This window comes from Patagioenas fasciata, chromosome 28 (assembly GCF_037038585.1).
Source record: "Patagioenas fasciata isolate bPatFas1 chromosome 28, bPatFas1.hap1, whole genome shotgun sequence".
Taxonomy (NCBI): Eukaryota; Metazoa; Chordata; class Aves; order Columbiformes; family Columbidae; genus Patagioenas; species Patagioenas fasciata.
This window is the reverse complement of record NC_092547.1, coordinates 4,918,202-4,930,585: the sequence shown is the minus strand read 5'-3', so window position 1 is coordinate 4,930,585 and position 12,384 is coordinate 4,918,202. Positions and strand designations below refer to the sequence as shown.

The 12,384-nt window shown below is 61.0% G+C and overlaps 3 protein-coding genes across 3 annotated transcripts; 2 read left to right on the top strand and 1 right to left on the bottom strand.

Annotated features, from left to right (window-relative positions):
• Nucleotides 1-40: 40 nt before the first annotated feature.
• PA2G4 (proliferation-associated 2G4) lies at nucleotides 41-8,991 on the top strand. The gene is made up of 13 exons (XM_071799869.1): nucleotides 41-247; nucleotides 1,849-1,977; nucleotides 2,366-2,471; nucleotides 2,650-2,719; nucleotides 3,185-3,277; nucleotides 3,579-3,642; nucleotides 3,908-3,986; nucleotides 4,178-4,256; nucleotides 4,479-4,612; nucleotides 6,046-6,140; nucleotides 6,225-6,352; nucleotides 7,338-7,391; nucleotides 7,532-8,991. The coding sequence occupies exons 1-13, from the start codon at nucleotides 160-162 to the stop codon at nucleotides 7,595-7,597; spliced, it is 1,185 nt and encodes a 394-aa protein (XP_071655970.1). The 5' UTR covers nucleotides 41-159; the 3' UTR covers nucleotides 7,598-8,991.
• On the bottom strand, nucleotides 8,468-10,444 carry LOC139825759 (uncharacterized). Its single transcript, XM_071799887.1, has 3 exons — nucleotides 9,756-10,444; nucleotides 9,635-9,657; nucleotides 8,468-9,423 (listed from the first exon to the last, which is right to left on the bottom strand). Exons 1-3 carry the CDS (start codon nucleotides 10,164-10,166, stop codon nucleotides 9,252-9,254), a joined length of 606 nt encoding a protein of 201 aa, XP_071655988.1. The 5' UTR covers nucleotides 10,167-10,444; the 3' UTR covers nucleotides 8,468-9,251.
• Nucleotides 10,129-12,088, top strand: ZC3H10 (zinc finger CCCH-type containing 10). The gene is made up of 2 exons (XM_071799871.1): nucleotides 10,129-10,254; nucleotides 10,584-12,088. Exon 2 carries the CDS (start codon nucleotides 10,589-10,591, stop codon nucleotides 11,771-11,773), a length of 1,185 nt encoding a protein of 394 aa, XP_071655972.1. The 5' UTR covers nucleotides 10,129-10,254; nucleotides 10,584-10,588; the 3' UTR covers nucleotides 11,774-12,088.
• The last annotated feature ends 296 nt before the right edge of the window (nucleotides 12,089-12,384 follow it).

Below are 12,384 nucleotides of genomic sequence, written 5' to 3'. Positions count from 1 at the left end.
TTGTAGTCCGGAGGGGGCGGAGCCTCGCCTTCCCAGCGTGCCCCGCGCGGAGCCCGCGCTCTCTCCTCGCTCGCGCTCCCGGCGGCTCCTCAGCGGCGGCGGCGGCACCGGGAGCGGCACCGGCACCGGGACCGGGACCGGGCGTAGGCGGCTCCCACCATGTCGGGCGAGGAGGAGGCGGCCGAGCTCACCATCGCCGAGGACCTGGTGGTGACCAAGTACAAGATGGGGGGGGACATCGCCAACCGTGAGTACGGGCCGCGGCCGGGCGGGGGGCGCGGCGGGGAGCGGGCACCGGGCCGGGGGTGCGCGGTGCGCGGTGCGGGGCGGGAGGAGCGGCGGGGGGCGGTGGGGTTGGGGCGAGCGGCGCGGTTTGCCACCCCCCGCCCCTCACCGGTGTCTCCACAGATGGGGGGGGGGGTCGGTTGTGCGTTCCCCCCGGTGCGGCGGGAGCTCCCGGTTCCCCCGGGGCCCGGCCCCGCGCGGCGGCCGCTGCCCGCACGTGGCTTCCGCGCCCCACGTGCGGCGGGCAGGGCCCGGCACCCCCTTCCCTCCCTCCCTCCCTCCCGCCCTCAGCACCGCGGGGGGAGCCGGGAGCGGCACCGGCCGCCACGTCCCGCCCCGGGGCCGCTTTTGTTTGGGGCTACAACCGGGAACGGGGCTGGGGGCCACCGGGGTGAGAGCTCAGCCCTGGGCCGCGCGTCGTTCTCCCCAAAACTTCCCCCCTTCCCCGCGTTCTCTCCCTTTGGCTGATATTTTACCCCCCACCTCGTGTTGTACCCGGACGGGGCGTCCCGGTGACAGCAGCCCCGGAGCCGCCCGGACCGGTCCGGTGAGGAGCAGCCTCGTTAGCGGCACCGCACGCTGATTCCTGCTGACTCCGATGCTTCTCCTCTCAGTCATCGCTGTGCAGAGCCCGGGGTGCAGCCCCAGGATCCCCTTGATTCACTCCGGCCACTGGGCAAACTGGGTTTAATGGTGTCACCCCACTGTCTCCCTGGGAGCGGCTTTGGGGGGAGCAAACGCAGGACTTTGGGGGGCAAAAAGCTCAAAGCACTTTGGGGTTTTTGTCGCACCCGGGGGTTTTAATGATATAAAGGGATTTTAGTTCTGAAATGGAGCGCAATTAGTTGGTGTTTGTGGGTCAGCGGCTGCTGCCAGTGCAATTTACCTCCGTGCTGTTTTGTTTCCTATCTCGCCCCTCTCTGTCTTGCCATCCGCCGAGCGTCTTTATTGGGGTTTTATCCATTCTTAGAAAATATTCCCGGTTTGTTCTTATTCGTGATGTGTGAAAAGGTGGCTGGAAGGACCCAAAATTTACTCGCATTATGAAAATCCACCTGCTAAACATCCCTGTTAGCGCTTCCAGAGTATTTGTTGCTCTCATACCTGGAACAGCCCATCGGTTACAGAAACCCCTTCCCCAGGCAGCCTCTTGTCAAAACCATGAGGCTCTGTTTTAACCCAAAATCGGGTGTTTCAACCCAAACCGCGGAGAAAGGGACCCACGGTGCCCGTTCACCCGCTGGGTCCTTTGATGTGCGGCACCTCCCGGTCGCTCTCAAAGCTGTTTCCGTAGCTCTGACTTCTCCCCGAGGAATGCGGGAGGGCAGCGTGGCCACGCCATTCGATGCGTCTCGCTCCAAAAAGCACCGTTTGCTCAGCTTTTGGGGGAAACCTCCAAAATGACATAAAAATTAAAGCGGGATTTCCGCCGCGGTCATTTGGGTGAAAAACCGAGTGTGGTGTCTCATTCCCTCTTAGCGAACAAACAGAGTGATGGGGTTTGGTGTTAATTGAAGGCTGTTTATCGTTAACATGCTTCAGCGTCTCTGTGTTTGATCGCAGGGGTCCTGCGGGCCGTGGTGGAAGCGGCCAACGCCGGTGCGTCGGTTCTCTGCCTGTGCGAGAAGGGAGACGCCATGATCATGGAAGAGACCGGCAAGATTTTCAAGAAGGAAAAAGAAATGAAAAAAGGTGAGGCTTGTACCAAAGATCGGGGTTTTTCTCAGCGTCGTTTTGGTCCCGCGAGGCGGCCGGTGTGAGTGGGCCGGGGCACAAAGTGCTGCTCTGTGCTCGTGGGGATAAGAAACAGTGGCTGTGTCCAGAAAACCAATGTTAACCCTGATCCTCCCGCCTGTTGGGAAGCATCTCTGAGCTTCAGTTTCCCGTTTTCACGCGTGTTTTTGCTCAAAATGACTCATATTCTGGTGCCCGCGCTCTGGAATCACCGTGGAAATCGTGTGACGCTCGAGCGCGTCACTGAGAGCCCCCCAAATCCTGCTCTGGAGGCTTTGGGTGCTTCAAAAACCGCAACCTGAGTGGCAACCAGGGCTTTCACCGAGTTTTTCACTTCCCTTCGCAGGTATCGCCTTCCCAACGAGTATATCGGTAAATAACTGCGTCTGCCACTTCTCCCCGCTGAAGAGCGACCAAGATTACATCCTCAAAGACGGCGACTTGGTCAAAATGTAGGCGTCTCGGTTATATTTCTTGCGAGGTTACTCTTGGCGTCCGGCCTTCGCTTTCTAATCCTTCCTAATTAAAGACTAACAGCTTGTCAAGCGAAGCGCTGGAGCCTCCCGACGCTTCTAGAAGTTCCCCGAGCCCTGACGTCCCGCCTGTAATTAAACGTCCTTTGTGTTGCAGTGACCTGGGAGTCCACGTTGACGGCTTCATCGCCAACGTCGCGCACAGTTTTGTCATAGACGCCTCCAAGGTGGGTTTGGGAGGGGACTCTGCTCTACGTCCTCTCTAAACCGGGCCGAAAAAGCCGATATTTGGGTGCAGCTGGTCCTAAAGGTGACGGGGTGCGAACCGTCCCTTCCCCAAATATTATTCAGCCCTCTGGAAAGCGACGGCAGACGCGCTGTTTTAATTTTGCGAGGTTACGCGTAGTTTGAGGCAAAACCAGCACTGCGGGGAGTTATTTGCGACTGGGCAGACTGGTTTTGCTGCCCCCTTTACTGATTGGGGTGCGGGGAGCTGAGTGCTGGTTTGGTTGTGGCCGATACTCGTTTGCTCTTCTAACGAAGGAGAGACTAACGAAGGAGCCGGGAGGCTCCATTTCCCTGTTCACTCGATCAGATGCAGAATCTCCACCTCTAGACGCTCAGAATGCCTCCTGCTCATCAGAAATAAAGGAATATACATCAAAAAGCCCTATTTTTTGCTGTTCCTGCAGGAAAACCCCGTGTCGGGCCGCAAAGCCGACGTCATCAAGGCGGCTCATCTCTGCGCCGAAGCCGCGCTGCGCTTGGTAAAGCCCGGGAACCAGGTGAGCGCGTTCGAGCTGCGTCTTTTGAACTAAAACCGCGTGATTTCGCCCGGGAAGAATCTCCCGGTGACACGGGGAATGCGAAGCAGCTGTTGTGGCAGCTGAGCCGCTGTCACCAGCGCTCGCTCGTGTGACGGCGGCTCTGGCCTCCACCCAGCAGGATTAAAAACGGGAGCCTGACACCGCTGCTCCTTTTTTGGGAGGTTAAAAATCCGGCCTGTTTTATCCGGTTAACAAAAACTGTCGTCCTCGCGGTTTGGATTTGGTGTCCCTGACGTGTTTTCCTGTGCTCTCGGTGCAGAACACACAAGTGACAGACGCATGGAACAAAATCGCCCACTCGTTTCACTGCACACCCATCGAAGGTGAGGATGGGGTAGCACCGGTTTGGGGAGCGGGATTCACATCCCTCATCCCAGACCCCGATTTGAACCGCAGGACGAAGGGAAAAGTGCCGCAAACCCCCCAGAATGAATAAAATCCCTTTTGGGTGCCGAACACTCGCTGCGTTGGGGGAAAGACCCAAAGATTCTGCTCATTTTGCGGCTTTAAAACGCATTGCACGTCCCTGTGGGTCCATCTCGGCCCCGTTACGCCGCCCAAAAGGTATTAACGCTTCTCTCGTGGCAGGGATGCTGTCGCACCAGCTGAAGCAGCACGTGATCGACGGGGAGAAAACCATCATCCAGAACCCCACAGACCAGCAGAAGTGAGTCCCGGGTCCCATTGTCACCCCGTTCCTCGCCACGGGGTCCCGGTTTAATTTAACCACCGCACGCACCGCTCCCCGCGCAGCCTCTTTCCCAAAGCCCAACCCTGCACGGTGAATTAATAGCTCGTTATCCCGCTGGATGGTGATTCCTCTTTCTCGGCTCACCACCCTTTTTATTTTTCATCCAGGAAGGACCACGAAAAAGCAGAATTTGAGGTCCACGAAGTTTACGCCGTCGACGTTCTCGTCAGCAGCGGCGAGGGAAAGGTGAGCGCTGTTGCAACGGCCGCGTTTCGGCACCGTCGGTGCTCGCGGGTGCCGCTTGTAGCCGGGAAACACTCATCCCCTGGGTATCGCGTCTTTTTGAGCGGAGCTTTCTCCACGTGAAGCATTAAACTGGATTTTTACAGTGTTAGAATAGGGCTGGCGCTTGTCCAAGTCGCCCCGGTGCTGCTTTCCCGCCCTCTCAGCGAATATTTGCGTTTTCAGGCGAAGGACGCCGGCCAGAGAACCACGATTTACAAAAGGGACCCCTCCAAACAGTACGGCCTGAAGATGAAAACCTCCCGTGCCTTTTTCAGCGAGGTGGAGAGGCGCTTCGACACGATGCCGTTCACTCTCAGGTACTCGCTTTCATTCCCCGCGCAGCATCCGACGCCAAAACCGACTCGATTTCCTCGTCCCCGAGGAGGAGGAGGCGGATTTTTCTGCGGATTTGAGTTTGCGGGGTTTGAGTGGGCGCAGGAAGGAGGTTGGGGCTTAGGCAGGAATCCCGCGGCAGGTGGGGAGCCAGGAATCGCGTTGAAAATAAAACCGAGCGGGGCGGAAGGCGGCGTCAGGCGATCTGCTCTCAAACTAAGGGAACGACGCTCGCTTTTCATCCTTAAATCCCCTTTTCCGCTCTCGGGGGGTGAAGAATGTCCCCGATTTCAACGCTGGGGACGGTTCTGAGAGGCATGGGGTGAAATGTGGGACCGTTCAAGAGCAACGGGGTGGAATGTGGCTTGATGGGGACGGTTCCGAGAGCCACGGGGTGGAATGTGGGACTGTTCAAGAGCCACGGGGTGGAATGTGGCTCGATGGGGACGGTTCCGAGAGCCATGGGGTGGAATGGGGGCCGGTTCCGAGAGCCACAGGGTGGAATGTGGGACCGTTCAAGAACCACAGCATCGAATGTGGCTCAATGGGGACGGTTCCGAGAGCCACGGGGTGGGATGTGGGACGGTTCCAAGAGCCACGGGGTCAAATGTGGCTCAATGGGGACAGTTCCAAGAGCCACGGGGTGGAATGTGGCTTGATGGGGATGGTTCCGAGAGCCACGGGGTGGAATGTGGGGCGGTTCCAAGAGCCACGGGGTCGAATGTGGCTCGTTGGGGACGGTTCCGAGAGCCACGGGGTGGAATGGGGGGCCATTCCGAGAGCCACGGGGTGGAATGTGGGACCGTTCAAGAGCCACAGCGTCGAATGTGGCTCAATGGGGACGGTTCCGAGAGCCACGGGGTGGGATGTGGGACGGTTCCAAGAGCCACGGGGTCAAATGTGGCTCGATGGGGACAGTTCTGAGAGCCACGGGGTGGGATGCGGGACCATTCAGAGCCATGGGGTGGAATGTGGGACCATTGAAGAGCCATGGGGTGGAATGTGGCTTGATGGGGACGGTTCCGAGAGCCACGGGGTGGACTGGGGATGGTTCTGAGAGCCATGGGGTGGAATGTGGGACCATTCAAGAGCCACAGGGTCGAATATGGCTCAATGGGGACGGTTCCAAGAGCCACGCAGTGGAACGTGGCTCATTGGGGACGGTTCCAAGAGCTATGGGGTAGAATGGGGGACGGTTCCGAGAGCCACGGGGTGGAATGTGGAACAGTTCCGAGAGCCACGGAGTAGAATGCGGGGCCATTCAAGTGCCATGGGGTGGAATTGGGATGGTTCCAAGAGCCATGGGATGGGATGTGGGACCATTCAAGAGCCACAGGGTCGAATGTGGCTCGATGGGGACGGTTCTGAGAGCCACGGGGTGGAATGTGGCTCAGGGGCGGCTGCATCTTCTCCACAGGGCGTTTGAGGATGAGAAGAAGGCGAGGATGGGGGTGGTGGAATGCGCCAAGCACGAGCTGCTCCAGCCCTTCAACGTCCTCTACGAGAAGGAAGGTGAGCAGAAGCGGCTCCCGCGAGGTGTTTTTGGGCGGCAACGGCACCAAAACGTGGTTGGAAACGCCCGTGTCTGTCTCGCAGGAGAGTTCGTCGCACAGTTCAAGTTCACGGTGCTGTTAATGCCCAACGGCCCCATGCGGATAACAAGCGGCCCCTTCGAGCCCGAGCTCTACAAGTCAGAGTTTGAGGTGCAGGACGGGGAGCTGAAGGTTGGTTTAAAGATAATAATCATGACAATCATCATAATCATCAAACATAAGTAGCGTGCGGCACAGGTCAGCCCGACTTTGGGCAGTAAAATCCAGCGCTGGGTTTAGGAAAAGCTGAGATTTGCTTAAAACCAACCTGGGGCCGAATTATGGTGGCTGGATAATGACACTCGTCACAAAAACAAGTCGGCTTTTGAGCTCCCCATGTGTCCACCTGCATGTTCCCCCCCCCCCCCGACCCCGCGTGTCCCGTCCCCCCCCCCGACCCCGCGTGTCCCGTCCCCCCCCCCCCGACCCCGCGTGTCCCGTCCCCCCCCCCCCGACCCCGCGTGTCCCGTCCCCCCCCCCCCCGACCCCGCGTGTCCCCCCCCCCTTGACCGCGTGTGCGTGTCCCCCTGCTCCTTGACCTCACACATGTGTGTCCCCCCTTTACCTCGGGTTTTCCCCCCTCCCTTTACTCTGCGGTCCGTTCCCCCCCACTTTTACTTCCCGTTCCCCCCCACTTTTACTTCCCGTTCCCCCCCACTTTTACTTCCCGTTCCCCCCCACTTTTACTTCCCGTTCCCCCCCCCTTTGCTTCCCGTTTTCCCCCCCCCGTTTTGCTTCCCGTTTTCCCCCCCCCGTTTTGCTTCCCGTTTCCCCCCCCCGTTTTGCTTCCCGTTTCCCCCCCCCGTTTTGCTTCCCGTTTCCCCCCCCCGTTTTGCTTCCCGTTTCCCCCCCCCGTTTTGCTTCCCGTTCCCCCCCCTTTACCGCCTGTTCCCCCCCCTTTACCTCCCGTTTCCCCCCCCCTTTTACCCCACACTCCCCTTCCCCTTTATCTTGTTTCCCCCAGCATTTCCCCCCATGTTTCCCCCCCATTTACCCCTCCTTCCCCAGCATTTCCCCCCATGTTTCCCCCCCATTTACCCCTCCGTCCCCCCCATTTACCCCTCCTTTCCCCTGCGTTCCCCCCTTTACCTCACATTCCCCCCCTTTATCTCTCCAGGCCCTGCTACAAAGCTCCGCGAGCCGGAAGACCCAGAAAAAGAAGAAAAAGAAGGTAATTCGCCCCCATTTTGCGGGGATCAGCGACGCGTTACCCCTTGTGCTCTTAGGCTCACGTTAAGCCCAGCTTAAGGACCACCCCGGTGTCCCCGGCTGGGGTCTCAATCCCTCTCATCATCACCTTTTTGTCCCCAGGCCTCTAAGAACGCAGAAAACGCCACCACGGGGGAGACGGCGGAGGAGAACGAGACCGGCGATTGAGCATCTCCCGCGTGCACCCCACTCACACACACTCACCCCCTTTTTTTTCTCCCCCCCCAAAACCCCCTCCCCCCCAAAAAAAAAGAGAAAAAGCAACAAAAAAACCCAACCAGAAGCAAAAAATCTGGTAGCGTTTGTCTCTTCCAACCAAACCACAGCCAGGCTGGACCTTCCTGCTGCCACCACCCGGCACCAGGGGGGGGATTTTCCCAGCCTCTTCAGACTTAAAAACCACACAGAAACGGGAAAAGTAATAAAATCGGGAGTAAAAACCGATTTAGATCCACTCTTTCCAAGCTTTTCCACCACCCAGACTTGTTGAAGAAGTGAAATAATAACCCGGTGAGAGCGGAGAGAGGTTTTATTCTTCCTCTTGTTTTAATTTCTCCTTTTACAGCTTTTAACGGGGTTAAAAACCAAAACCAAACAGTAATTACCCCCCCCAGATAAATTAGAACGGGACCGGCCTCGTTTTGTGGATGTTCCTCTTTATATTTTACACTTAAAATCGGGGAAAAATTAGTATTAAAACTGATAATTTATCTCCTGTTCCTCGTAAGATTTTACGCTTAAAACTGGGGAATAATTAGTATTAAAAATTAGTATTAAAATGAGTCATTTAATCCCCCCCCCCCTTGCCCCACCAGACTTGTCAACTCCATCCTGTCTCTGATTTACATATAAATCTATTTTTTAAATAGATTTTTAAGCCCAGCTTCCTCGGGATGAGCGTTGTTGATTGTGTTGTTAATTAATTAATCGCTCGTTATCCCGGGGATGGGGGGGGGTTGGTGCTGGTCCTTGGCCACAAATGCTGCTCCGGTGATGGGGAAACACTGGGGGGGTCGCTCTTTTATAATCTTTTTTAAATATATATATATATATAAGAAAAAAAAGGTTGAAATTTAACGAGTTGCTGGTTCTTCCCCCCCTGAATTCAGGCAAAAATTCCCCTTTACAAATCGCTTTTTCACCAAGATCTGGGTTTTCCACCCCAAACTCCACACGTGCAAAAGTTACCAAAGTCAATAAAAGAGAATAAACTATCTTATTATTAATTTTTTTTTTTTTTAATTATAATTCCTGTGACTTTTTCCATTTTTGGGACACACGGGGGGTCCCTAAAGTGACCTGAGGGAATATAAACCCCCCCCGTTTTGAGCGTTTTTTAGGGTTTTTTCAGCAATATTGTGCCTGCGGTGGGACGGGGGCAGAGCCCACAACGCGGATTTATAAACCACCGACACCGGGGTTTATTTAATTTTTCTATTTTTACATTAAATCCGGTTGTTAAACTGCGACGAGCGGAAACTCCCCAGAGAAGAACTCTGTAACTGACTTATTTTTGGTTTCTTTTTTTGGTTTATTTTTCCGAATAAACTTGACTAGTGACATCTCTGTGGCCAGAGGAACGGTTCTGCTCCTTGGTGGGGGGGAACCGGGGACCGGGGGGGGCGGAACGGGAACGGGGAACCCGGGGACGCCCCGTTTGTCGCCACGGGGCCGCCGCGGCCTCTCCGCAAAATGGCGGCGGGCGGGCGAACTACAACTCCCGTCATGCTCTAGTGAGCGGGACTACAACTCCCGTCATGCCTCGGGGGTGGGGACTACAGCTCCCGTCGTGCCCCGCCCCTTGGGGGCGTGGCTAAGCGCACTAGGGTATAAATAGGCCCCGGCGGGCGATCAAGGCCTCTCTCGGCTGTCGCTGCCGCCATCTTGCGGGGCCGCCGCCACCGGGCGCCTCCATCCGCCGCCATCCGCCGTCCCCGCCGCCGCCCGCCCGCCGGGACTGAGCGCGGCGCCTCCGCACCGCCATGAGGGCCAAGGTGAGCGGGGGGGAGCGGCCGATGGCGCCTCACCGCCCGCGGGGGGGCCGCCGGAACGGCCGGGGGGGGCGCGCTGTGACCCCGGGGGAGGTGGCGGGGGGAGGGGGGTCGGTTTGGAAGCACCGGGGGTTGTTGGGGCGGGGGTCGGTTTGGAAGCACCGGCGCTGCTACCGGTACTAACGGAGCCCCCTCCCCTCTTTTCCCCCCGCAGTGGCGCAAGAAGCGAATGCGCAGGTACGTGTGGCCCCCCCGGGGCCGCCCCCCCGGCCCGCTCCGTGCTCCCCGCTCCCCGCGGGGCGGCCCCGGGGCCTGAGCGCCGCTCTCTCCCGCAGGCTGAAGCGCAAGAGGAGGAAGATGAGGCAAAGGTCCAAGTAGACCCCGCCGCGGAGCCGCCGCCGCCGCCGGAGCCGCGTTCCCGGTGCCGGGGCCACGTCCCGGTGCCGCCCGGGGGGAGGGGGCTCGCTGCGCCGGGCCGGGGCTGCGCGCTGTGGCGGCCGCTGCGCCGCGAATAAACGTGGTTTTTGTTGGGACACGGTGTGGTCGGTTCCTCCGGGAGCGGGCGGGGGGGACGCTCGGTACCGGGGACACCGGGCGGCGCTGGGGCGGGGAGGGCCGGGGGTGCCGGTGCGGCGGACGGACGGACGGAGCGCCCGGAGGCGGCGGTGAATAGACGGGACGTCACGGTAACGGAACAGGCGGGAGGAATAACGGCGGCTCCTTCCGGGTTGCCCCGGAAGCACCATAGAGCGCTTCCTGCCCCGACGCAGAGCGGCGGCCGGAAGGGGCCGCTCATTGTTGGCGCTGGAGGACCCGCGAGGAGCCCGCGAGCGGGTGAGTGCGGGGACGGGCCGCACCGGGGTCGTTTGCGCCTCACCGGGCCCGTTCGTGCCGCGCCGCCCCCGGGACGGGCCCCCGCTCCGCCGCCCCGCGCCCCTCACCGGCCTTCCCCGCCCCGCGCCGCGCCGCCGGCAAGGCCTCCCCGCCGGGCCTGCGGGCGGTTGCCATGGAGACCTGGGGCGGGGTGGGGGGGGGGCACCGGGATGCGGCGACGCGCGGGTCCGTGCAGCCTCGGAGCGGCCGTGAGGGGCCGAACCCCGCGGTCCATGCGGCCGGTGCGTGTCCCCCGCCCCGGTTCTGACCGCGCTCCCTCCCTCCCGCAGCCACCATGCCGGACCGGGAGAGCTACAACACCGGCAGCAGCGGCGACGAGGTGGACGCCACGGCCGACGACATCTGCCGCGACTTCCTGCGCAACGTCTGCAAGCGCGGCAAGCGCTGCCGGTTCCGCCACCCCGACATCAGCGAGGTCACCAACCTGGGCGTGCGCAAGAACGAGTTCATCTTCTGCCACGACTTCCAGAACAAGGAGTGCGTCCGCCTCAACTGCCGCTTCATCCACGGCACCAAGGAGGACGAGGACTGCTACAAGAAGACCGGCGAGCTCCCCCCGCGCCTGCGGCAGAAAGTGGCCGCCGGGCTGGGCCTTTCGCCCGCCGATTTGCCCAACAGCAAGGAGGAGGTGCCCATCTGCAGGGACTTCTTGAAGGGCGACTGCCAGCGCGGCGCCAAGTGCAAGTTCCAGCACCTGCAGCGGGACTACGAGTACGAGGCACGCGGCATGGCCGCCCGCGAGCAGGGGATCGTCCCCGCCGGCCGCCGCTACGACGCCTACGACGCCATTTACGACGCCGACCGCTACGACGACCACGAGCCGGTGCTGAAGCGGCGGCGGGCGGACGGGCTGCACTTCGAGACGTACGAGTACAGCTTCGGCGGCCCCCGCGGCGTGGAGTACCGGCTGCTGGAGGAGGAGAACATGATGCTGCGCAAGCGCGTGGAGGACCTCAAGAAACAGGTGAACAACCTCCTGGCCACCAACGAGGTGCTGCTGGAGCAGAACGCCCAGTTCCGCAACCAGGCCAAGGTGATGACGCTCAGCTCCACGCCGGCGGCCACCGAGCAGACTCTGGCCCCCACCGTGGGCACCGTCACCAACTACAACCACAGCATCGCGCAGACGCACACCACGCTCAGCAGCCAGGCCCTGCAGCCGCGCCCCGTCTCCCAGCAGGATTTGGTGGCCCCCGCCGGCGCCCAGGCCGCCCCCCCCGCCAACGCCGCGCCCCCCATGAACCCCGAGATCACCCCGCTGTCGGCCGCGCTGGCGCAGACCATCGCGCAGGGCATGGCGCCCCCCGTGTCCATGGCGCCGGTGGCCGTGTCGGTGGCGCCGGTGGCCGTGTCCATGGCGCAGCCGCTGGGGGGGATCACCATGAGCCATGCCACCACCCCCATGGTGACGTACCCCATCGCCTCGCAGAGCATGCGCATCACGGCCATGCCGCACTGACCCCCCCACGGCACGGGGAACGGACAGACGGACGGTGCTGGTGGCTCCGCTGCGGGAGCTGGGGGTTGCGGTGACCCCCCCTCCCGGGGCTTTGCGCCTCGGTGTGGATGGGGGGGTTTGGTAGAACCTCCACGGGGGGGTTTGGGGCTGCCCCCCCAGAGCTCCTCTACAGACATGGACGTGGCTGCCCCCGGTATGGACACGGGCCCCCCCGTGCCGGGGCTGTGTCCCGGTGTGGGGGGGCGGCACCGGGGCCGTGCCCCCGCCCCGAGGCCCTGTAATGTTTTCGACTATTAAAAAACAACCAAAAGTAAATCGCGATCGCTTTCCCGCCCCTGGAACCGCCGCGACGCTCCCGGGGGTGACGGGGACGCCGGGGGACGGGGGAGGGAACGGGGCGGGGGGGGTCGCCGGTCCCGGGACAGTATCGGGGCGGCGGGGGCACGTGACCCGCGCCGGGACGCCCCGCCCACCTCGGTCCTAGCCACGCCCACCATGCACCTCCACCCAATGGCACGCCACGGGGCGTGGCCTCTCCCCGAGGGCACGCCCTGTTCGGCGGGGGGGCGTGGTTCTGGGCTGGCGGGCGGCCACGAAGCGGCGGGGCGTGG

Coding starts and splice junctions, on each gene's coding strand:
- PA2G4 (XM_071799869.1), top strand. CDS start 160: ATGTCGGGCGAGGAGGAGGCGGCCGAGCTCACCATCGCCGAGGACCTG. Junction 1,978..2,365: donor GGAAAAAGAAATGAAAAAAG/GTGAGGCTTGTA, acceptor TTCCCTTCGCAG/GTATCGCCTTCCCAACGAGT. Junction 3,987..4,177: donor AACCCCACAGACCAGCAGAA/GTGAGTCCCGGG, acceptor TTTTTCATCCAG/GAAGGACCACGAAAAAGCAG.
- LOC139825759 (XM_071799887.1), bottom strand. CDS start 10,166: ATGGTGCTTCCGGGGCAACCCGGAAGGAGCCGCCGTTATTCCTCCCGC. Junction 9,658..9,755: donor TCCTCCTCTTGCGCTTCAGC/CTGCGGGAGAGA, acceptor GGCCACACGTAC/CTGCGCATTCGCTTCTTGCG. Junction 9,424..9,634: donor CGCATTCGCTTCTTGCGCCA/CTGCGGGGGGAA, acceptor CCCCCCGCTCAC/CTTGGCCCTCATGGCGGTGC.
- ZC3H10 (XM_071799871.1), top strand. CDS start 10,589: ATGCCGGACCGGGAGAGCTACAACACCGGCAGCAGCGGCGACGAGGTG.